This window comes from Rhodnius prolixus, unplaced genomic scaffold (genome assembly GCF_049639745.1).
Source record: "Rhodnius prolixus isolate KJV_2025 unplaced genomic scaffold, Rpr scaffold_2, whole genome shotgun sequence".
Taxonomy (NCBI): domain Eukaryota; kingdom Metazoa; phylum Arthropoda; class Insecta; order Hemiptera; family Reduviidae; genus Rhodnius; species Rhodnius prolixus.
In genome coordinates this window covers 22,105,684-22,131,290 of record NW_027411592.1, presented here as the reverse complement: position 1 = coordinate 22,131,290, position 25,607 = coordinate 22,105,684, and the positions used below count along the sequence as shown (strand labels likewise).

The 25,607-nt window shown below is 34.1% G+C and overlaps 3 protein-coding genes across 3 annotated transcripts; 2 read left to right on the top strand and 1 right to left on the bottom strand.

The window, feature by feature from the left end:
- Positions 1 to 1,533: 1,533 nt before the first annotated feature.
- On the bottom strand, positions 1,534 to 4,527 carry Klp68D (kinesin-like protein 68D). The gene is made up of 2 exons (XM_074118542.1): positions 4,130 to 4,527; positions 1,534 to 4,045 (listed from the first exon to the last, which is right to left on the bottom strand). The coding sequence occupies exons 1-2, from the start codon at positions 4,139 to 4,141 to the stop codon at positions 1,838 to 1,840; spliced, it is 2,220 nt and encodes a 739-aa protein (XP_073974643.1). The 5' UTR covers positions 4,142 to 4,527; the 3' UTR covers positions 1,534 to 1,837.
- A 281-nt stretch (positions 4,528 to 4,808) lies between these two features.
- LOC141449285 (uncharacterized) lies at positions 4,809 to 14,408 on the top strand. The gene is made up of 9 exons (XM_074118544.1): positions 4,809 to 4,972; positions 5,063 to 5,163; positions 6,249 to 6,421; positions 6,504 to 6,647; positions 9,064 to 9,149; positions 11,128 to 11,249; positions 12,906 to 13,098; positions 13,175 to 13,349; positions 13,425 to 14,408. Exons 1-9 carry the CDS (start codon positions 4,970 to 4,972, stop codon positions 13,556 to 13,558), a joined length of 1,131 nt encoding a protein of 376 aa, XP_073974645.1. The 5' UTR covers positions 4,809 to 4,969; the 3' UTR covers positions 13,559 to 14,408.
- A 5,376-nt stretch (positions 14,409 to 19,784) lies between these two features.
- LOC141449281 (odorant receptor 4-like) lies at positions 19,785 to 25,607 on the top strand. Its single transcript, XM_074118534.1, has 8 exons — positions 19,785 to 19,890; positions 20,115 to 20,273; positions 21,919 to 22,277; positions 23,324 to 23,578; positions 23,682 to 23,778; positions 24,898 to 25,008; positions 25,082 to 25,237; positions 25,331 to 25,607. Exons 1-8 carry the CDS (start codon positions 19,867 to 19,869, stop codon positions 25,379 to 25,381), a joined length of 1,212 nt encoding a protein of 403 aa, XP_073974635.1. The 5' UTR covers positions 19,785 to 19,866; the 3' UTR covers positions 25,382 to 25,607.

Here is a 25,607-nt window from a genome sequence, read left to right as displayed (position 1 = left end):
TTTCATGGTTTTGTTATTATTTTTTAATAAAACTCACAAATCTTATGTATTATATCCTTATGTAACCAGAAAAAAAATGTAGAGAGATCATTCAAGATAATTTTATCTCCTTACTAAAAACAACATGTTTAAAGAGTGAAATATTAAGTATTGATTAAACTTCAGAAGGTACATAAATCAGGGAGTACCTAGATTAGATTAGATTGTGACAAAGAGCGGTTCCTCCACAAGGGGGAAGGAACACAGGCAATTCAAAATGCCCATGTTTCCCGCCCACCCATCACCTCATAAGAGGCACCGGGGCTTCAAAACCAACAAATCCAGCTACAGATTGCCAGATGCCAATACAATAAACTAATAAAGTAACATCTAGGGTGCATGGCATCACAATCGCCCAGTGCACTGAATAAACCTAAAGAGCTCATAAAGCTTACCAGATTCCACAATCTCCGTAAGACCGAACATTTTATTCATACTTCAGCTGGTGGTTTCAGCCAAAATTACGTACGAAAAATATTATCAAGAAGGCGAACATTTTACAAATGTATTATTAATAATAGTTTTGGAGGAGGCCTTACATAAATAGGACAAGCTTCCTACTGAAGTAAGTTCAGAGGCGAGTCACCTAATAAGTATATCAAAATGAAATTTATAATCAAATGACCCCTTATTATGAAAATCGATTCACTCGTTTAGGCAAAAAAAAAGATAACTACAACGATTTCTAAAAACTCAGGTTTTCCCCATTTTTGCCACGTTTTTCTGCAACATATTCGATCTGCGTTGTTGCGAAAAATTAATCGTAATGAAGAGGATTTCCTATTTAATTTAAATAAAAATTGTGAATTATATCTTTTGTAGAAAAAGAGGAAAAAATTGTCAAATTGGAGTATTTTTCAATATTAAGGTTTTCGTGCAGTTTCGATCAACCCTTGTCTGATCTGATAACAGTCTTACCTGATACCTATTCACATGTACCTAATGGATTTTACGAATATGCCTTAAATTCAATACAATATATAATATAATATATAACTTTACAAAGTATAAAACAACAAATATGTACAACTGTAATTATAAACTATTCTTGATAACTACCCAAAAAAATATTTTTTAAGATAGTACAAGCTAGATATCTTTGTGTATGGAATGTACACATTAAGTTAAAGAAAATTGTAGTTGTTTCGAGAAAATCTTATAAGAACGAATGAATTAATTTTAAAATTTATTCACACGTTTGCTTCTTAGTGCAAAATTATTGTACAAATGGCAAGGCACTACAGTTTATTAAAAAAAAATGGCACAAGAGGAAAAGCTAACCATCTTCTTTCCCAGAGTTGCCCCTAAAAAAATTTCCCATGAAAAATGTTCCAAATAAAAATCACTTTTTCATATTCAGGGAACCTCAAAACGGATCATTTCAAGATTCTTCTACAAATAAAGTTTTTCTTGGTATCTCCAGAATAAAATCAAACACCTTTTTAATCCAATCAAAGAGTTTAGTGCTACTGGAATTGGTTTATTTAAAGAAAGTTTTTAATACAAATGAATAACGATTTATTTCTATTCATAGCAAATCAACAAATTAAACAATATAAAGCTGCCGGTACTAGTATAGTTTCATGAATGTGGTTTAAAAATATCTATAACAGTAATCATGGCATGTGTGACTAGAAAAGCGTAAGTAGATGCGAACATAAATCCTCAAGTCGATTAATAATATACATAACCTAACATTTGGTAAGTTAGAGGAATGTTTCATCTAATACTGCATGCAATGTAAGGTCATATGAGATCATATATAAATATAATAAATATAACAAAGGTACGTAATGAATTATTTTGGTACAAGTCCACGAGTCTTTGGGTAAGTTGGTTTACTGTTTGGTCGCGAAACAGTATAAGGAGTTTTGCTGCGTTTATATGGTTTATTTTCAGGAGGTGAAGCATCAACATCTATATCATCTTCTCCTTGAAGTGCAGCCTCCAGAGCCGAAAGGACAGACGGCGCAACAGCAGGACCTCTGTAATCCTTGGTAGTTCTTTCAAGGTGCATTAAGTTTAATTCAATTAGATTCTCTCCTTTATACCTGTAATTTAACCCTATGTCCCTTGCTGTTCTTGCATATTCTGTAATAGGCCGTCGTTCAGTAGTCTTAGATATAACTCTATTAAGAACTCTGGTTGGCTCTGATTCTGGCATCATTCTCCATACGTCGTCTTCATCGTCATAAAAAAGTCTCGATGATATACGTTTCTTTTCCTCCGGAGGAATGAAGTTATCTATAACAAGCAAACTTAATTTATAGTCTTTTAATAACTCGTTGTGATGGCTCTCCAACTCACGACGATCTTCATTGAAAGCATCAACTGTATCCGCGATTTCTTGCCTTGTACTCTGTAATTTATGATACAATTTTCTTACCTTATGGTTTTTTGCTTCAACTTCTTGCTGGAGGGTAGCATAAGTTTCACGAATACCTTCCATGGTCTCTTCTTTCATCTCTAGCATTTGCTTCATCTGAACTTCTCGACGTTTCCTTTCCATTATTTCAACATTTCTTTGTTCGAGTGCTTTTTGCTGTTCATTAGTATGGTCAATTATATTTTTTCCACCTCGCAACAGTTTGCTTTCCATGGCTTGGATTCGACTACTTAAATCTTCAGCAATTTTTTTCTCTTCTGCAAGTTGTGCCTTTCTCTTCTCAATCTCTTGTAGTAATTCTTGTCGTTCATTTTCTGGCATCTCAGTCTCACTATCTAATAGAGATTTTTCTTGCTTATTAAGATTCTCTTCTTCTTCGGTGATACGTTCTTCGTGGGTTTGTTCATCACTTGAACTGTCTCCCATCCCATCTTTCTTTTTTTTTCTTTTCTTAGAAACGATACTACCTGAATTGGCAGCATTCTCTAGTAAAGATTTCAACCTTGCAATTTCTTCTTGATACTGTCTTAGAAGTGCATCTTTAGGATCTTCGTTTATTCTTGGCTTATTCTTTATATTTTTAGCTCTGTTTGCATATCTTAATGTTGTTAAACTCTCTTCATAATTGTAACTTGCTGGACCAATATTTGCAACCATTAGTGTTTTAGAATTTCCGCCCAGCGAATCTTGCAAAAGACGTGTCAATTTCGAATCTCTATAAGGTATATGTTGCCCTTTTCCATCCACCAAAGCAGAAATAACATTTCCTAATGCAGAGAGCGATAAGTTAATTTTACTTGCTTCCTTCAACCTAGTTCCGGATGAACCTGTCTTACACTGACGTTCACTTCCTGCTAAATCTACAAGATTTAGCTTTCCGACTCTCACTTGATTTTTTAACTCCGAGTTAACATCACTCATTTCAATAGTCACAATAAATATTGCATGTGAACGAGAACTATGTTCATTCATGTTTGTTGCTCCTATTGTACGATTCTGGTTTCCGATAGACATTACATGCTCAATTTCATTCACACTTTTACATACAAACGACTGTAAATCTTTCACATACACTCCAGTATCGACACTTTCTCTTAATTCGTAACGTTTCTTTGGCGTAGAATCTAAGAGATCTCTAATTTCTTCCTGGTAAATCTCCAAATATGATGCTCTGACCAAATATTGCATATTACTTGTTCTAGATATATGAGTAAATATTTGCTCAAAAGAACGAGGAATGATACCTTTATTGTCAGATGTCTCAGTACCTTCCATTGTGTAAGTTTTTCCAGTGCCTGTCTGTCCATAAGCAAAAATTGTACCATTAAATCCTTCTAAAACAGAACTGACTAAAGGATAAACAGATTCATCATAAATATCTTTTTGCGAAGCATGACAATCATAAACAGCATCGTAGGTGAATATTTTCCCACTAGTTCTGTTATCATCTTTAGGATTGTAAATTTCAACAACTCCTCTTGACGGACAGATGTCAATTACATTCTGAAATCCTTGACTATATTCTTTTTCATTCATTGGCCTACATCTAACAACCACTTGAACGCATTCATTGCGTGATGTTTTGGAATTAACTCCATCTGCTGATGGGGATGAGTATGGCTGAAACACAAAGAAAATTATAAAAAATGAGAAGAGTATCATTCTGATGGAAAGAATTCAAGAAATAATTATGAGTGTACTTACAGTTGCAACCATGATGTATTAGATCACTAAATTTTCTAAAGATGGAAACTACATTAAATTGTATAATATATAGGAACACTAAAGTTTACCACTAAAGTTTAAAAAAAAAAATTCTAAAACTTAAACAGAAGAAGTAACAGCGATGTAACCTCCCAATCTGACATTTTAATAATCACTAATCAGCAATCAGTTTAATCACAAGCTCTAGAGATCTCGGCCTTCTAAAAGCTAGAGCCAAGAGTCAACGCCTACAAACATAATATGTAGTTTAAAACAATATCTTTGAATAAATATCTTTTCGTCATAACATAATATTGGTTTTGAGCTCTTTGTTCTTAGATAGAATATTGATCACCACAATAACTACGACTTAACATGGCGCTCTAGAAAATCAATTTTAATGCTGTCACAAGAATTTCTACAACTCTTTTCAAGCTACTTCCAGTGAATAAAAATATACAAATATTAATTTTTTGCACCAATTCTATTTTTCTTCACTGGCATCATTGGAAACTAAATTATTATTTTTTGTAGCTATAAAAATAAAAAAAAATGCTTAACTTGATATCATTGCAGTAATTTTAGAAACAGAATCTATTAATCTTAAAGTTTATTTTTAATTCACTTTTTTTATCCGATCAAAATATCGATATTCGGTATGCAATTCCTTACTTGGCACCTTAGTTCTTAGTTCAGTTAAGTTTTAAGGTACCCCTTAGGTTTCAATTTGCAAGGTTATCTGTAGAGCTTGTCTTGTCAACCAGTTACAATCTGTTTAGAAATAATAAAATGCACCATCCACACATTTTAAAAAACGGCCATCAGTAACAAGATTTCAGCATGGTAAGCTAAAATTTATTATCCTTAACAAAAAAGCAATATTATGATTTAATTAAAACTAAAACTAAATTTAATTCGAATTTCATGTTGCAGTCAGAATCAGGCACTTACATTCTTAATGAGTACTTCATATTGAAACTTATTTTCTCCTACTTGCCTTCTCGAGATCTTCATAGTGCTGCAAAAGTGTGCAGGTTAATATAATGTTTCTCGTTTTATGTAAATCAGAAACATACTTTAAAACAAGAAAGAGACAAGTTGTGTAGTTGTTAATCCGAATGTGCTTGTATTGTTTTTATTATTTTTTCCGTTTTAAACATACCAGAGTTGATAACATCTACTTAAGTCTTACTTCTTTTTAGAAATTAAAAAAGAAAACATTTTAAAATTCTATGATTATTATTCTATGTATTTTAGAAAAAAGGTTAGAAAATTGTCAAACATCATTAAATCAAAATTTTAGTTGCTGCCTTGTTAGAAAGTAAAGCAATTTTTCCATTTCGCTGGTTTTTCAACCATGAAGTCCTTTAGTTTGCTCACTCCCGCCTTCTTTCCATTACCCTTACAATAAATTGTAGACAAATGTATTGTTTCTCATGAGGTTTCCAAAGCAAATTCTTGATTGCAGATTTTTGTTTTTCTTTAAAACTTCACCGTCCATTCCTTGACGCTAATATTTGTCCCATACTTAGCTTTCAGGTCAACGTCATTCTTGTTTAACAAAAATAACTACACATTTTTCGGAAAGTGCGTGAGTTGATTCCGTTCGAAAGCTTAACCTTATTATCTTTTTCATTTACCAAGGTAACTGATGATCATGTGCAAGGTTCTTCCCTATCTTCAAGTCTTTCATTAGCCATCCACTTGGCTCACATTGGTTTCTTAAGGTTCAAATTGAGGTTTACTTTTCCGTCAACAATCACCAGCTCTTATTGATTGGGTAAGCTCCCTGACACTTTATTAACTCCTTAATGTGACAAACGTTCTTTAGGAGAAAGCCATTTACTTTCGGTCTTGCGGATTATGCTAAAAAAAAAAAAAAACACTATCCTTTTATCGGTTCTAGATATTCTTTTTCTTTTTAATTAATTCAAATTAAAGATAAATTCTTTTATCGGAAGTAGTACGAAAGACTCTAGAGCTCAGCCTGTTAATGCCTTGGGGAAATGAGAAGCAAGATTTATTCTTCCTACAATTTTTGACCTCATTCTTTCCAATTTTGTTTTGGTCTTTTTTATGAAACAGTTGCTAATAAACCAATTTTTTTTTAATTTTGCAGAGATTGGAATGTTCTAGCAACTCGCGCATTAGCAGAACATGGAGAACCCCAAAGTTGCTGCATACTTAATGGCACCGATGTAGTACCACCTTTTAACGAGAAACAATCGCCTACTATTATTTTAGATTTCGCTGCAAACTCACCTGCTTTTGGGGCCGGTTCTTCGTTTGGAAGTGGGTGAAGAAAAAAGAAGTTGATTTTTTCATTTACATTCATGTTGCCTCATTGTGTTTAAGTAAATTTTTCCATTTACAGGAGTTCTTCACCATTTACATGATACATACTATCTCGAAAATACTTCAGTCTATCATATACATGCTGACCCCAGCATATTTTCCTGGAAATCACCAGAAAAATCGGTAATAGGTACATTAACATCCAGGTTACAAAAAGGTTCAGGTATGTATTTAAACAAAAAATTAAATTAAATTACTCTATACTCCGAAAAAATTAATAATAGTTGTTACTATAATTAATAATTATAAATTATTATTATTTATAATTATATTTTCTTTTCTAAACTCATATATCCTGATACTAAATAACAATTTACTGTAGCATATTTTTATTGGTCACCTAGAAAGTTCTGGAAAATGTGGCCGGTGTTCAAAAATCTTGCTTTTTATGGTTGGATGTAAATATGGTCCTATCCTTGAGCCACTTTGCTGGTGTTTAGTTTCAATAGAACTGTGCCAGTCGCTGAAAATACTGCAGGTACTACTCGGCCAGTCTTTACTTCTCGCAGCCACTTTCGAACTCTAGTTCTGCATAGTTATGTTTTTCTTCCTAAAATTTGAAGGTAGTTGCTAACGTAATTTCCACCATCATTATCTTCCATTCATCAACCCTTATACGAAGGTGCTTACGTTTTTTTTAATAATGTTTGCAACTTGTGTCGTTGAAGATTAAAGCCGCGATCATGGAAATGTATCATTAATTGCTTCATTTGAGTGTGACATTGTCTGTGTGGTCAACCGTGATATTATGGTATACGTCAGAAAAAGTGGTTGGACACACACAAGCATAGAGGATTTGTGACTATATTATGTAACATGCACACAACAAAGCACTGCAAACTTCATCCTGATAGTATCAGATTGAACGTTATCCGATCCTGGAGGCTGTGGTTAAGTTGATTTTCAGGAACTATGTGGCGTTCAAATGAAACAATTAACCTTTCTGCTTCACTTGCAATCTGGTTTTGGGCTGAACTTAAGACGTTATTCAGGATTTTAGTAATTTATAAAACGCCTGTAAACAAGTTATAGTGCGATGAGGTGCAGGAGTTGACCTTCAATTCCTTTGAAAACACATACTTCTATCCTTCAGTCAAGAAAAGAGGCATCTCTTTAGGGTGGTTTATGAAGTTATTGAACCATTATTTATGATGATGGTGATGAAATTTCTTATTATTATTTTCAACTATATTTTAGTAGATATTTAGGGACCTTGAATAAGTTCTCGGTTTTTATTATTATTATTAAATGCTTTATTTTTAACATTAATAAAAACCACTTTATTGAAAATATTGTCCATCGCTAGCCACTACTTTTTCCCACCTTTCTGGCAGCATTTGAATTCCACGTCGGAAAAATGACACTTCATTCGAGGAAATCCAAGAGTCGACCCTTTTTTTAGAATCTTCTTGAAAATGGAAGTGCTGCTCGGTCAGGCCATGTGCCTTCGAGTAGTAAACAAATCAAGTGGCAATGTCAGGTGACTAAGGCGGGTGTGGTGCGACTTCCCGTTTCAGGTTTCCAAATAGGTTTTTTCCGGTTGTGCAACATTTCACTGAGCGTTGTCGTGTACCAAAATCACTTTGTCGTGTCGCTGCTCGTACAGCGGCCGCTTTTCTTTCGATGCTCGGCTCAAACGCATCAATTGTAACCGATAGCGATCTCCCGTGATTGTTTCCTTCGGTTTTAGCAGTTCGTGATAAATTACGCCTAGCAGATCCCACCAAAAACAGAGCAAAATCTTCGCACCATGGATATTCGGCTTTGCCGACCATGTTGCATCCAGTCACAATACGAGGAAAAAATTCTTTCTTTTCTGCCGTTGAAGCAGTTGTTCACACGTGAAAAGACGTCTCTAGGCTTCAACTCGTACGGCATCCAATGTCGTTACATTCCTAATGCTTTTAAACGTTTCGAAACTGTTGTGTTATCAACTTCTAAAAAAATCTGCTTGTTCAACTAACGTCTATTTTTTTGCTACTACCACCAAGATCTGCACCAGCGACGGCTCCAGGCGGGCTCTCGCCCAGACCCTTCTGCGCTCATCGCCGCGGCCCTCTTACTCATCAAGACATAATGATGATATAGTAATAAACTATATCTTCAAACTATTCTTCATCTTCAAACTTTTTCAGCGCGCCAGGGCGTTCTTTATTATAAAGATCAAAATCATTATTTTTGAAAAGTCTATACCAATCTCGGCACGTTGTTTCTGAAAGAGTATGGTCGCCATTAGTCTCAGCAATAATTCGGTGTGCTTCAGATGCACATTTTTTCTGAATAAAATTGTGCAATAATATTTTCCGCAAATATTCTTTTCTTGGAACGAAATTCTTCGACATGTTTCATTAAAAATTTAAACAAGTTGTTTACGCTTGGGCTCAATACGTACACTTAAATTCAAGTTTGGTTATAGTACCTTCTAATAGATTAGTCACCATCTCACTACTACAATCACGCAGTACATTGGTAACAACTTTTGGCAAACAGCGAGAACTTATTGATCGTCCCAATGTTATTTACCATGAGAAATTTGAATTACTATAGTTTTCGATAAATCTATTATAATAATGTTTCAGATTCTGTACATTCTTTAATGCTTTTAAGTAACATGCCTGGAGTTAATATTGAATGTTTTCAGGAATATGAGAAACGTATTGTTAAAGTGAGTACTTGTTTATTTTCGCTCTTAAGTAAATTTACTTTATAATTTTATTTTATGACTGAATTGAAATTCGAATCGGAAGAAAAACAAAATAAGGTATTTATGGTAATTGTGTTAGTGTGTTAGATAATGAAATGAAGAGAAAAATGTCCGATAATGTCCTGGAATAAATTCCCGCGACACACTTTTTCTTTATTTTACATTAAAATTATGTGAAAATCATAGCCAGAGTCTCAGAGCCGAGCTGAAGGCAATCTATATAAGGAAGTAAACCGTAACACAAAATCATGATCCTCTCCTAGTAGGGTGTTGGAGCGTCTGGTGAGCCCCCTTACCATAGCATAAGACCATTATTGCTTCGAAAAGAAAAGAAAAAGCTGGACAAATTAAAAGGTTACAACAGTGGTTTTAGAAAAGGATAACTCACTTTGGATGCTGGAATAAGCGACAAAGCTACTTGAAGTGGTACTCGAATTTAATGTATACAAGATGGACTTGATAGTTCTGTCTGAAACCATAGAGGTGGAAAATTGAATTTATTTAGTAATTGACAATCTGTCTAGCGGTAGCTCTCTCTATAGGGTATCAATGTTTATGATGATGATCTCAGACTTCAAGCTAGACACGGGCCATTGACTATTGAGCCGGCTTGGTGGCTTGACAGGGATGTAAAGATTAAAAATACAAGAAAAAATATAGCTAAGTATGAGGGGGTTTAAAGGTGAACTGAGGAGTACTAATAAACATAAACAGAGGTTTCGCGATAAGAGCGGTTGTGGGGGTGCCGACCTGTGAGTGAGGGACTGGACAGTCGTGGGGTAGCCATAGTCTAGTGCAGACGCAAGCAGAGAGCTAAATTACAAAGTTAAGGTGAGCTTGTTTTTCTAAGTGTCAGTACCTCACTCACACGGTCTGGTTAGCGGGGTTACCTCTATGTGTATTAATGCTACTGTCTTATATGTTGATGTGTTGTAAATATTGTGTAAATAGTACTGGTAGGTTGATAAAAGAGAGGATAAAGCATTTCTGTTATATTTGAGAATCTTTTAGTTAGTTAATAAACTTTTGTTCATTCAATCTATTAATTGTACCCATTTATTATTTAACCATCCTGTTCCTGGTGTGGTGCAAGAGAGAAAGTGTGCATGTGTGAGTGTGCAAGAGCGAGAGAACAATAGCCTAGCTTTAGGAAGCCATCACGAAGAGTGCAGTCGCGCTGAAGTAGCAATTCGCTGGGTTACAGGGAGACAGAGGAGACGAGGGACGACTGTACAAGAGGATTAGAGCAAGTGGAGGGAGCAGTATTTAACTTGTGTTATTTTATCTTGGCGAGTTGTATGAATGGGATGTTGAGGACATGGTAATGAGTAAGGCTTGTTACGTTGAAATGAGCATCAACTATCTATTGGAGTTTTCTGTCCAGTCGGTACATCAATCATACGGTTTTACTTAACCCCACATCTGTAGTTTGTAAATCCAAATAGGTTTAAGAATAGCATTTTGTACTAAATGTTTGAGTTCAATGGGCATTTTGGAGCGTCATCGATGTAATCTGTAAAAAAGTTTTGCATATTTTGTCATTCTTGCCTTTAATGGGTTCAAAGTGAGTCGTTTGTCTTTGAAGAGCCCAAAGTAGCGCACCAGATCTGTGCAAGGAAGAGGATTCCAGCAGCTAAATGCTACTACTAGATAGTTTCTCGACTCCATCTTTTTTTTTCCTCGTTGATTTCCACTGACGTATTTGCTTACGGCTCATCACTGCTGATTAAAATTCCACTTCTCCAAAGTTTCTGTTTTTTTTTTTTTTTGGTTGTGGTTGTAGTCCAGATAACTTATCTTTCTATACTTGTGAAAGTATTTGCAAGGATGTGTGCTCTCCGTAGTGGCTGATGTGGCACTTTCTACTGAAAATAAGTGCTTTATACCTGCTAATAACTCTTCTCTAAATTAAAAATGTTTTAAGATGTCTTGTTTTCAGGCAGAAGATCGAACGATGGCAAATTTAGAGCATATATCCAGAGCGAAAGGATTGATATTAATAGTAGCCTCAAAGACCTCAAGTACAAATCAAGCTCAGCTTCTATTGGATGAAGTAATTGAGTAAGTTTAAAAAATGCACTACGCGCGAACATTAAAATTGTGCTCTCGGTTGAAATTAGGCACATCATAATGAACGTTTATCGCAGCAAAGAAAATTACTATATAAAATAGGCTTTAGGCCAAAAGCATTTTATTATTATTCTCATGTACCCTCGCTAAACGGCTCGTAATGGTAATTTTTTTTGTTATGATGTTCTTATTGAAATAGTCGAAAATTAAATATACGAGGGTCGTTTGAAAAGTCCGTGCAAAGTCAGAGAGATAGCACTACTGGCGCGTATCGAGGTAGTTAGTAGCATCTCTTGGAAGAACACACACCAAGTTTCAGCCAGATCGGTCTATTTCTTTGTGTTTGGCATTCGTTTGAATCGAGGAAGTCGAGTGATTTTCAAAAAATGGACGAAAAAGAATTTCGTGTGTTGATTAAACACTACTTTATGAAAGGCAAAACGCCTCAGGAGACTAAAGAGAAGCTTGATAAACATTATGGTGACTCTGCACCTTCGATTAGAACAGTTTATAAGTGGTTTCAAAATTTTCGGAGTGGCCATATGGGCACAAGTGACGCTGAACGTTCTGGACTCCCTGTTGAGGTTACTACTCCAGAAATCATTGATAAAATCCATGATATGGTGATGGATGACAGAAGAGTGAAGGTGCGTGAGATTGCTAGTGCTGTGGGCATCTCGAATGAACGGGTACATAATATTTTGCATCAACATTTGGATATGACAAAGCTATCCGCAAGATGGGTGCCGCGATTGCTCACGCTTGACCAAAAGGAAATCGTGTGAAGTGTTGCAAGGACGGTTTGCAGCTGTTCCAGAAGAATCCGCAGGACTTTAAGCGTCGTTTCGTCACTGTGGATGAAATATGGATACATCACTACACTCCTGAGACCAAAGAACAATCTAAACAATGGGTTACCAAGGGGGAATCTGCGCCAAAAAAGGCGAAGACCGTTCCTTCGGCCGGAAAGATTATGGCGACTGTCTTTTGGGATTCACAAGGAATAATCCTCATCGACTATCTGGAAAAGGGTAAAACTATTACAGGTGCATATTATTCATCGTTATTGAATCGTTTGAAAACCGAACTGCAAGAAAAACGCCCACGATTGGCCCACAAAAAAGTCATTTTCCATCACGACAACGCACCAGCTCACACCTCAGCAGTTGTGGTCGCAAAATTAATGGAAATAGGGTTCCAACTCGTTTCACATCCCCCCTATTCTCCAGACTTGGCTCCCTCGGACTACTATTTGTTCCCCAATATGAAGAAATGGCTGGCGGGAAAAAGATTTTATTCAAACGAGGAGGTGATTTCAGAAACGAATGGCTATTTTTCAGACTTGGACAAATCCTATTATTCGGAAGGGATAAACAAACTAGAGCAGCGTTGGACGAAGTGTATAAGCCTAAAAGGAGACTATGTTGAAAAATAAAAAAGGTTTACCCCAAAAAATTAAGTAGTTTTTATTTTTGCACGGACTTTTCAAACGACCCTCGTATTACTGATCGGGGACTTATATTGAATAATTTTTGGTTTATACGAGGACTATCGTGACTTTTTAATTACTATTAAATAATCAATGTTTGATGAAGACGATTTTTTGTACGTAGTTTAATTGCCAACTTTTTGTCTTTTTTTTTAAAGGATTTGTAAAACAAACTCTAACACACCATCTGAATTAGTAATTGCTGGTGGAATTGCTCGTAATATTTTAAGAGCCCAAAAAGTGTTTCATAAAACTGAAGTATTAGGAGTAACATTCAACGGTGAGAATGTTACAGTACATGGTGATATTCACGTACCTCATAAAATGGTTTTAGAAGAATTTATGCAAGCAGTAATGTTATTTTATATTTTTATAGTTTGGCTTTATTTAATTTTATGAGTAGCCAAATAATATTTTTATTGTTTAGTTTTCCAAAAGAGTCGGAAAGATTCCGGAAGGTTGTTTGAGAATGGCATTCGCCTTCATATGCATTAACCGCAAAGATACTTATAGGGATATAAATCTTTTCAAGGAATACTTTCCTGGAGTACCAATTTATGGATTCTATAGCTATGGCGAATTTTTTTTGCAAGGCTTAAAAGGTTTTTATAATTTTCACTGTTTATAATGAAATAGTAATTTCTAGAATAACAAACAAGTAATAATTTGATTTTTAGGTGAAACTAGTAGGAATGCAAAGAGAAATGCCGCTTATTCAGATGACGAAAATTATTTTTATACAGACTCAAGTTCTTTCCTTATAGTTACATTAAGGAAATCAAAGGCTACGACAGTAACTTCAAATAAATAATTTTTATTATTTCTCTTATGTGTTCAAGACAAAGTTATAGATGGCATTTCCCAGTCAGTAACGTTACTAGCAAAGGCAGTGCGGGCTGTGCCAGGCATCCTCGTTGATTCTTATCCATTCAGCACATTGCCTTTTAGTAGACTGTTCGCGTGCTTTCATTTCTTACGGAAAGACGTAAAAATTCTATAGTGCCTTATCAAGAAAATGTGAAAGTTTGAAACTAACAAATCGAATTGCTAATAGTTACAATTTGCTCATTTTCAGCAAGGGCTAAAGAATGTCTTTTTTGATAACGTTTTTAATTTATGAAAAACTAATTTGATTGATTCACCTCATTATTTAAAGCGCAACAGGTAGCTGTAAGAAAAAAAAAAACATTCTTTCTGGAAATCCAGCCCCCGGGACAAGTGATTCGTCATCTCTAAGGGATTTTGTATGAAATGGATTTTAAATTGATACCGTAATTTTATGAAATTTAAAACTTTAGCTGTACAAAGGGATTATAATATATTATAAGTGGCTTTAAAGAGTTAAATTCAGAGAGAATTAACGAGGGTGGCTGGCATTAATGCTTTTAACATCATTGTCTCAAAAGATCGAAAGTAACATTGTTCGAACGGCCTCACGGCAAATATTTATTAGCTAAGGATGAATAGTTATGAAGTATGGTGTTATACTACCGTGTACTTTATGAGAGAAAATACTTAATTTTTTTAAAAACAATTCTTCAATTTAATTCTTTTGTTTAATTATTTTAATTTTATCTACTTTTTACTTTTAGTTTGTACGCCAGACTGTAAAAGATTTTTTTCTGTTCAGATGTTCTTATAATAAATCGTTGTTCTTAAAATTTATTTTAATTTTTTATACTCTACTTTCTTCAAAAGAGGATTCAGTATATTAAGGGCCAAGCATACCGCCTTTATGATGTTTTACTTCTCAGGGCACGGCCTAGTTTAAATAACTCAGCTTCCTGCCAACTTGGAGCACCATCATCTATGAACCCATTTGAACATCATTTGGGAGGAGTGTCTTCTAACAATTGAGAGTTTTCTTCTGCAAAAGACCTACTTCATGTTGATTTAGTGTGACAGAAATCTTATTTTTATCAAATGAAGAACTGTTTCCAAAAAATAAAACTAATTTAATCTAATAGAAATTTTACTTTCTTCTGATGCTTGGAACCCATTTCTTTTGCTTAATTCACTGATCAAGCGGCGGGGCTTAACGTCCAACTACCAATTAGGTGTCGTGAGTTATGAATATGAAGACCGAAAGTCGGTTTTTAAAAAACAAACTTTATTTTGAAAAGAACACTGGAGGATAAGTACAATAATTTAGAGTAATTAACTGTACAATGTGTCACGTATAAAGAATAGTCTGGGTGTGTCTCTCGTCTCTTGATTCTAGGGGTGTATATATTATTTGCTAGGATCTTATCTATGCAGGTGGCTATCTGTGTTAACAGCGTTCATAACTGTGGACGGAGGCGACTAGCAAACATACTTTACTGTAAATTTCTTTTATTAACCATTAAATAAAATCTAGGGCCTAAGACGGCTGATCATTCCCAAAGTAGTCTTTGGTGAAAATTAATCTACTGAAAACTGACCAAAATTAATAATCCAAGTATTAAAGATTTTAGTGAAGGAAATAACCATGCTAAAGAGGTTAATAACTGTTGACACCCTTTTGTGACTAAAAATCACGTAAAAAGAGAATTTGGATAAGTAGAGAACTATTTCAGAAAAGTTCAAAAATATATCGTAGAAAAAGTGAATTCAGTTTAGAGCAAGGAGAAAATAAATAAAGAAGGTTTATTAAATAATTTTAATTTTAAATTAAATTTTAGTTTAATATGAAAAAATAAGAATCAAAAATGTTTTCGGTTGCGCGACCAGTATTAGGGTGGCCATAGATAGGTTATCAGTTATCAAAAATGCCGCTAGATTGCATGGGCGTTAAATTTCTTTGGTTTATTCAGAATAGGATTTTTTTCCTAAGCATACAACTGCTGTATTTAAGTAATATAATTCTTAATTTTTTTTTTTTCTGGATCTGAAATTACATGGCAATATATTATCTCTGTTTTATAATAGCACTTTTGAAGATATTTTCTTGGTAGTTTATGCCTATTTTTTCTTGAGGGTATAAAGCTTCAAATAAGTATTATTTTGGTTTAAATGTATTGTTTCATAAAATAAGCGCTCACTTATCATACTTGTGTACTCTATGTGGATCGTATCCCGCCAACTATAGGGAATTTTTCGACGAAAGAGAGCTTCAAACGAAGAAGCTGGAGATGCAAAGAACCAAACGATGCCTCATGAACTCAACAAATGCACCAGCAACAACTCCATGTACTGCTACCAAAGTGAGAAGACTCAAACATTGACATAAAATATACCTATTACCCTGCTACCACATCAAGATAAGGGTATGGATTTCCTACAATTTGTTATTCTCTTAACCCACACTTTCTGCACCAAGCCCGAAACAAGCTACGCAACACCTCATTCTCCACGGCTTACTTTTGCAGCAAAACATATAACTTCTAGTTCCTCAGTGAATTCAAACACATATTATGGCTCTAACAACTCTAATAACTGCGATCTTTCCGGAATTACTGAAATAAAAAAAAAAAAATTAAAACTGATTAAAGTGACTGATAACACAAAGATAATTCTGTTTTTTGGAGCAGTAATGGCAACATCTTACACGGAAAAAACATAAAGAGACAGAACTGAACCAAAGAGAGACACAGTCCACTTGACAGAAACACATCTCACCTCACTATCTAACTTATACGTACACAAATATAAATTAGGACTTCTAATACCCGATGTCCTACATGACACTTCTTAACAATGATAATCTGTAACCAATTAAAATTCTTCCCCTTCCGACAGTATGCAAAAGATTGCTTACTAGCAACCTCCATCTGGAATTTCTGCCAAAACCAATAGTAATTTAATCTGTTCACTGTTCACCCAGCAAATTCGAAAATTACAATAGATTCAACTCGTTCTTCGGTACTTTTGGTGATTCATTTATAACTGCTAGAGACTTCAACGCAAAAATCCAATTTTATACAACATGGTGAGTAACACAGTAGGTATTATATACAGCTTCAAGGAGTAAAAAATATAAATAAAATTATAAGCCCAAATGAAGTATCTTATTTGCTAACGTCTACAAAGAAACTACTAGATTTTTTATTATTGTTTATTACTCTCAAAATTACAAGAAGAACTCGAGACAGACGCTACTCAGTTTATCGTGTGACCTTGAGTAAACCTTGCACTCAGGGGATCCAGTTTAGGTTTCAGTTAGCTAATTTGTTTCAGCTTACAACTTTTTTTTTAGTCTTTGTACATACTTTTGTCAGAATATATCCTTCATTTGTTTGTTGTTTGTTTATCTAACAGCAGAGCACTTTCTTGTTAACTCTGTAATCTAGTAATTACGTACAGATTTGAATTTATTATAAGCATTCTGCATCTAACTCCTTGATACCAGAGATGGGACAGACGTTTGATCTGCTCTTAATTTTGTAAAATTACTTTAATGGCGAGAATTCCATTTTTTACGCCTTTATAAAATCGACAAGTGGAATATCACGTCAGGACAGATAATCGAAAAATAGTGCGTAACTGAGTGCTTGCAATCTTAGAAAACAGGATTTTGGTAGCGCTATTGACTTTTTTATTTTGCTCAATCCCTAAAATCATTACGAAAATTTGCTTCTTTTTTATATTAAGATTCACGGTTTTCTCAGTACTGCTCTTCCCATCGGTATTCACGCACTTTAGAAATTCTAGACACTGCCTGAATTCCGAATCTAAGGAACTTAACGAGCCAATGTGAGTTAATATGGCTTTATGATTTAAAAAATAATTGTTTTAGTAAAATCAACTGTAACATTTAACCTCCTTTAGTAATTTAATATTATTAACTCTCAACAAGTTATTTGGTACAATTATTATTAATACTATTTCAAAACAGAAATATATAATACCTATACGTATTTGAGTATGAATATAAACTTGTGTACATGTTATAAACAAGGCCGCGCGGACAAATACTTTCACTTTAAATTCTCTGCGCCTTACTTGGTTACCCACCTTTCACTAGTTATCAAATAAAACTTCTTAAAGTTCTACCTACTACTTGTTTTATTATCACTGTTTGATGAAATGTAATGTGAATAATATTTTGAAAGATATGCTACACATAAACGCTATTAAAAGCTAAATGATTGTTAAAATTCAACAAAAGGGACATAATATAAGAAATATTTTGAAGTTCTTAAATTATCTCATACAAGAGTGCCTAATAGCTTATCCAAAAGGTGGAAGCGATAGCATTGTGCTAGCAAAAGTATGCTAGGCTAATTCATTTTATTCTACTCTGTATCCTAATTAATCTTTTAATTCTGAATCTTATATTCTACATGAATTAAAGGTATCTTTTCTTCTTTGTACCAATCATTTTAAATGATTTCTTGTTCTAATCATTAAGAAATTTTTTTTCTACTTATAACTGAAATTTTCAACTATCCTTTAAATAAGAATGTCGCTAATTTTTCATGAGATTACCACTAGAAAGAAAGATTTAAATCAATCGAATATTCAACAATTTTTAAAATGAAAATTGCAATAACAGCAGCCTGAGTGTTTTTGCTTTGTCATAATACTAAAATTTTAGGATCCCGATTCAACACTTATGATAATAATTATTGTCGATGGATGTGTGTAACTAACAGAATTGTTCTTTTTTGGGCATTAGTGTTGGTTTGGACAACAAATAACATAAGGTTAGCTGATGAGCAGTTTAATAAATTTTCAAACTTTAAAAAAGTGCACTGTTACATTTCTCTAAAGTTAGAGAAGCTGTGTATTTTATTCCTTGGTATGAGGAATCTGTGAGTACTCAGAAGTCTTTGCTTAATGTACTGACCGCTTGTAATCGAGATAGGATTGTTAAAGGAGGTGGACTTCAGGAATTTTCAATGAAATGTCTTTGCGAGGTGGGTTTTTGGAATTTGATTTTTTTTTTTTTTTAATAATAAAAGATACTGCTGATATTATTCGTGTGAATGATGGATATTTCATATTTATTACAGCTATATCAAGCATCATTCTCCTACTTCATATTGAACGCAATGCGCTAGCTCGATGAGCAATGGTAAATTAATTAAATATTAACAATATTTTCGCACTTCTTTACTAAATTAAAACGCCCTTTATCTGAACAATTGGAGCTTTCTTGCCTTCGAAATAATACTTTTGTGTGAAATGGCGTGATTGGAACAGTAAAAACTTACTCAGATGATCTAAAGGAAATATTCAATGGACGATCAAATAATGCAAACTGTCAACAATAAGGTTGGAGAAATCTTCTTATTATCGCCAGGGGGGACTGCTAAAACATTCCTAATTAGATTGATACTTGCAGCAATGGCAAGAATTAGCTCTTGTGTCGTGCAGAATAGTTCCAGTTAACCAGACTGAGCCACAACAACGCATGGCTAGGTAAAGCTAGTAATTATAATAATATTTTGTAACTTAAAACGTACTATGTACTGAATTATACAGTTACTATACATACGGCTAAGCGCCTCTCTCTTCGCGCTCTATCTCAAGAACGGATGATTGTTGATTGATCCAAATTGGTAGAGAGTTTTATGCTCTACAACTTTTGTAATGCCCTTAAATGTCATTTAGAGCAAAAGAAACAATATATTTACAAAAAAAAAAAAAAAGAAAAAAAAGATTTTAGTGACCTTTGACCATTTATTTGATTTACATTTATTTACTGTCCAGAATATTTTTTTAAGGCGATAGCATTTTGAAGTGATCGATTTTTAGAATAAATTAAAGAATGTACTCTGGTATAAAAGATTCCATAATCTAGTAAAAGAGTTTTGAGTTATAAAAACTTAATATATTTTTAAAACATCGTAAGCATTAAAATGTTATTAAGAGAGCCATTAACATACCCTGGTAATTACCCCTTCCACATTTGTCCCTTAGATCAATTTGTGAATTTTCTCGTGTTCAATCAATTTAATATTGAACAGAAATGAACTCATTATAAACATATATGTACGAAATAACAGGTACTATATTATAGCTTAAATTACGCCAAAATAGATTTTCAAGTGAATCATATTTAACTACTGATGGTCTATTCTTTGAATTGTGATAGATTGAATTTTTTATTATGTGCACTGATCAATATTTTTATCATGAAGTTCTACAAAACTTTTGACTCACTTGTTAAAAGCGTAGTTTGGGAATATCAACATGGGTAACTCTTCTAACAAAAAAGTATGTATTCCTCATAATTCTGCAATCTTTAAGACCTCCAATAGTTTGAACATTCACTTTGTAAATAGTGAAATAGGTACTTGTGATAAGAACTTAATAATTTTTTTTTCTTTATTGAGATGTCTCGCGACAAAGCAAAGGACATTAAACAAGATATATTTTTCCTCATATTTATTACTATTACGGATTGTTTAAAATGATTATATTAACTAACTGTATTTTAGGGGGTAAGAGGATTTAAAATAAGGAAGAATGTACAATACTCTGGATATCAATTAGCAAGATGGTGTGGATTTTTTTATGATAAGTCATGGACCACTTTTTGGAATATCACAAGAGCTCTCATCTTAGTAATAACTAGCGTCATTCACAAATTTCTTGCGGTAATTGTCATTAATAATTAAATGATTAACTGCCTGTTGCTCCAAATAATATCTTATGGAGGCGAATGAAAGTATAAAAGAAAAGTATTCAATTTATAATCGTGGCCCAGCTTGATTTGTCTATAAAAGAATATAAATGATTTTCCAATTGTTAGCTTGCTTTTTGATTACTTAAATTAAAAAGAAATATGTTGAAAACTTAAAAAAAAGCCTCGTCCAGGGCAGATTAATTGATTCGCTTCACGTTCTATGTTCATATTTTATTTATACTCCACATCTAGATTATAAGTTGGTCCTATTAACTTATTTTCAATAACTTTCAAATCTCAGACTGTTTATTTCCAAATTAAACCCAAATAATGAAGTAGGCTTGGTGATGAAACAATTCATCCAGCTCCTCTAGGGAGTTCGAGAAGACAAGGCAGAGCCGTCAGCTATGGATATCTACTACCTGAGGCCTCTTCAGTCCTTCACGCATCGACTTCTCTTAATATTCTGAACCAAATTTCAGCAAGAAGTTTCTTTGTAGGGTATATTCTTCGCTAACTTCTGGTAGCTACCCAGGCTCTCCAGAAAGCGTGGGGTTACCACACTTACACACAGATTCTCACCTTCTCTCTTCAGATGTTATAACGATGGCTAGAGATCTATTTCCCTAGATATCATTTTTCTAGGGGAGAACCAAACTTTACAAAGAATCTCTAAGAACAGCGGGGAGTTGGCAGTAAGGTATAATTTGCGTGACGTCTCTTACAACTTTTTCGAATTGTCCAACCGTAATAACCACCCAGATCCCCAAGGAAAATCCCAGGATCCAGGAAACCGGCTACTTAAGATAACATCTCCCTGCCAGAACTTTTTCCCAGTCTCCCAAAGAGTGGAAATCCTGCTCCGGCCACCAATGACCATCTAGTACTCTGAACCACCAGAATGAGAGAGAAGCTAACAGGTTGCCCTGTCTTTTCTTTCAAAAGCCTTAAACGGAGGTCTTCCCCATAAGTTAGCATAAGTGCTCCTCTAACACCTGACATTTTCGTAGGCTTTTTGGAAAAGACAAATGTTCTCTAATGCCCATGTTAATTGTAAAACATATTTACTCGGAAGAACGACCAACCACTCGGTGGCTCCGTTTTCATCACAGTCACCCTTCTATCCATTCTTGTGTTCGGTAGTGTGAAGTCTTAGCTTGGTAAGTGGAGGGAAGACGGAGAGCAGCAGTCCGTGTGACTTACTCCTTAGCGCCTTTTGCAGTCTTCTCCAGACGAATAGATATTTTGAGGATGACTTTGCCACCTCTCAGCCTAATAGAGAGGAGTTAGAGCAAGATTTACCTCATTTCCGGCTGAAGGACAAGTTCTCTCACCGTCTCTTTTGGCCGGCTCCTAGAGTTAGTATCCGGGGACACTTGGAGGGGATGTGTTCAGAGTTTTGTCCTTTTAATTGACTTCCGTCGGTGAGGAAAGTAAGTTCAGATGATAAAGAAGTACTTTTCAAATTAGTTTCCATGGCCGAGACCAATTTTCTGTAAAACCGCAAGAAAAGGTTATTTGAATTAAATTTTAGGCGCCCAAATTGGAAATAAAACTGTTTTCACACTAATAGTTCGATTATGGATTATAAATTAATTCACTCATTTCTTTTACAGATTCTTCTCAGTAAGGATCTTGATATATTGGAAAAGGTGCTCCTTGTAAACTATACAACTTTAGGATCTTCTTGTGCATTAATGGCATTGTCACTAATCTATAAATCTAAAAAGATGTCATTGTTTCTATCAGTAATCAAGTCTGAATTCTACCAACCTGAAATCAAATTATCAAGAAAACAACAGGCTATAAAGAAGAAAACAAATACATTTTTGCGGCTTTTCATCAATAACATTGCCATTTATTATCATTTTTCTATGGTAATCAACTTCTTCAGACGTCCTTTAATGGAAGGTCTTGATTTGAAGATACTTCCTCTACCTGGATGGTTGCCTTTTGAGATGAATTCATGGTTTAGGTAGGGTGTGATTGCTGTTTTTTTTAATCACATTAATTTAATTAGTTGTCTGGAAACACGCAGTTATCGAGCTTGCCAAATGTAATTTTCATGAAATCAAACTTACTTTGCTCAATAAGAAGAATTCATTTTTTTTAGTTTACAATCTTTTTCGTCCCCTTAAAATTGTCTCCTTTTTTATTCAAAAATTGGAGTACAGAATGCTGCTTTTTGCTCTACTTTCTACCGATTCTATTTTGTGAAACGGAAGTTTATAACTAGTTTTTGTCACTGACTCCGGGTCTTGAAGGTTTTTCAGCCAAGTTCTTGGTTGAATTCGAATTCTGAGAATGTTTAAAAAATAAATAAATACATAAATAAAAATCTGAGCACCACTATCTTATATAATTTCCGTAGTTCTGTTCAGTATAAATTATTATAATCAGTTGTGAATATCGCGCTGCAGTAATTAGAAATTGGAGAAAAGCAGAATACTTAAAAAACTGCAATGAGCAGAACATCAAACAAACGATAACTAGGTTAAGCGATAAATTTCGTAAAAAACTTACTCAACATAAAATCATTTATTAACTGCAATAAGAAGAAAATCGAAACGTTTTACTACTAAAACGATCATAATTCTGTTTTTTCTGTCTCACTTAATATAACTAAAGAGGAGATATTGCGATCGTGTTTTTGTGAGAATTATTTTATTTGATTTTCTATCAGAAAGTTCCGTTTTGAGATTTGCGTCTCTGAAAAAGTGGTTTTTAGAACTGGGATTTGTGCGTGTATGTGCCTGAAATAGAACAATATCTCAACGCCGAAAATTTCAGGAAGCTAAAACTTTTTATTTCGACAAGTCTGCCCCGAGAACTCTAGTTTAGAAGAAAATTCTCACAACAGAAGGGCCCCTGGGTAGATTTTAGTTTTTTAGCGATGTATTTCGAAAATGTTTCCATTAAAGTAAACGTGTATGACAATAAAAATATATATTTAAAAAATATATTGTAAACTGAGGTGAGAGTGGGTCATACGTGTGTGCAGTTTTTCTTATTAAATTTCAGATACATTGCTGTGTCAACATTTCAGTTCATGTCGGGTTTTAGCTTAGTGAATACCCATGTTGGAATGATTCTAACTTTTGTAATTCATTCTAAATTACTGTGCGATGAATTTGAAATATTATCAATTTACGTTGAGGAAACATTTGAACGTAATTTCGGAGAACTTATGGAACTATCAGAAACAAATGAAAAAAGACAAGAATTTATCAATCGTCGGTTGACCTATATAATCCGTCAGCATGGTAAACTGCTAAGGTAGGTTATTTTTAAATGCTACTGATCTGTTAAAACTTGTTCCATTTTTTTCTTTTTAAATTTAAATGTATTTCTAAATTCCTATTATATTCATTAATTCCAGTTATTTCGAGTTATTCCAAGAGATTTACAGCATGTTTTTATTTCTATTTTCTGCTTGCGCTGGAGCTTTGTTATGCACAGTGGTCTATATAATTACGGTAAATAGCATCAATTTATTTTGTTATAAATTATATTCATGTATATTCTTTACTTTATTCTTCACGTAAATTTTTGGTGGCAATCTTTTCATTCGCAGCCTTTCTGTAACAAAGTGTTCTTAAGCTTCACAGGATATTCACGTAGAATATTCATTAATTTTGATGACTGAATCATTGATCACTAAAGAAAAAAAAAATTATTGCCCGAAATGGGTATGACTGAGATAGTCACACATTTTTTTTTAAATATTTGCCAAGCTTTCTACCTAGCGATTAGATCATCTTCAGGGCTTATGCGTGTAGACGCAATTAAAATATTTTTTACATATTTAACATCAAAGGTTGGTGTTACTTCCCTGCAGTCGGCAAACCCAGTAGTCAAAATAGCCAAATATCAACTGTACAAAGATATTTCTCTGGAAAGCCAATCTCTCCTTTGGAGTCTATCTCCTTTCGTTCATCCTCTCTATTAACTGTTATTCCAAACCAGCGCAACGTACCTTTACCAATATTCGTCATCTTTCACTCCCCAACGCTCCCTAGAATTAACTGTGTCGCTCGTGAGCCGCGGTATGCCGACTACTTTTCCATCTCATAGGTATTAGATAACTGCAGAAATTTTCGACTTCCTCCAAGAAAATCTATGATCATTCTTAAAAATGTTTCGTAAGGTTAGCTTGAGTAGCAACTCTTTCCTTCCTACACTGACAACTCTTTGCCTTAAAAATATATAATTTTTGTTAGTCATCAATTTGGGCTCATTTCATTAACCTTGAGCGTTCGCTCTTGAAGTATTAATGTATGGTAGCAAACTATCCCGAAGGATCTGCGAAAGTTTGAAACCAGTGGTTTCTACAGTAGATTATTGCGGTGATGAGCTCGTTTTTTTTAACTTTCGAATCCAGCCAAATTAACTACTACAATGACAAACCCACCCAACTTGTGGGCTCACCACGAAGAATGTCTCACTTACAGCTTTTGGTTTGGAGACGATTTGTTATAATGACACTTGAATAATCGCGAGTACTCTGGAATACCTGAAAAAAGAAATTTGTAAAAATTGCAAGAGAAGAGAAGTGTGGGAGAATTTGTGCAAATTCACATAATACTAAATTTTAGGATCCCAATTCAAAAAACATGACAATAATAATTAGCGCTGGATGTGTACTTCTAACAGAAGCTGTTTTTGTTGGGATTTACTGTTGGTTTGGCCAAGAAATTACTAATAAGGTTAGCTAACTTCCTTTTAATAGAGTATTAAAAATATATTGAATTTCTGGCTCATACCAATGTAACGTTGCAGATTGCTAACGTTAGAGAAGCTGTGTATTTTATTCCTTGGTATGAGGAATCTGTGAGTACTCAGAAGTCTTTGCTTAATGTACTGACCGCTTGTAATCGAGATAGGATTGTTAAAGGAGGTGGACTTCAGGAATTTTCAATGAAAGGTCTTTGCGAGGTGGGTTTTTGGAATTTGTTTTTTTTTTTTTAATATTAAAAGATACAGCTGATGATATTCGTGTGAATGATGGATATTTCATATTTATTACAGCTATATCAAGCATCGTTCTCCTACTTCAACATGTTGAACGCAATGCGCTAACTCGATTGAGCACTAGTAAATTAAATATTAACAATATTTTCGCACTTCTTTACTAAATTAAAACGCCCTTTAACCGAACGAATAAAGCTTTCTGGTTGTCTTCGAAATAATATTTGCGAGTGAAATGGCATGATTGGTACTGTACAAAATTACTCACATGATGTGAAGGAAATATTCAATGTTTGGATTATGATGCGAATTTATTATTAAAAATTGTAATAGAAAC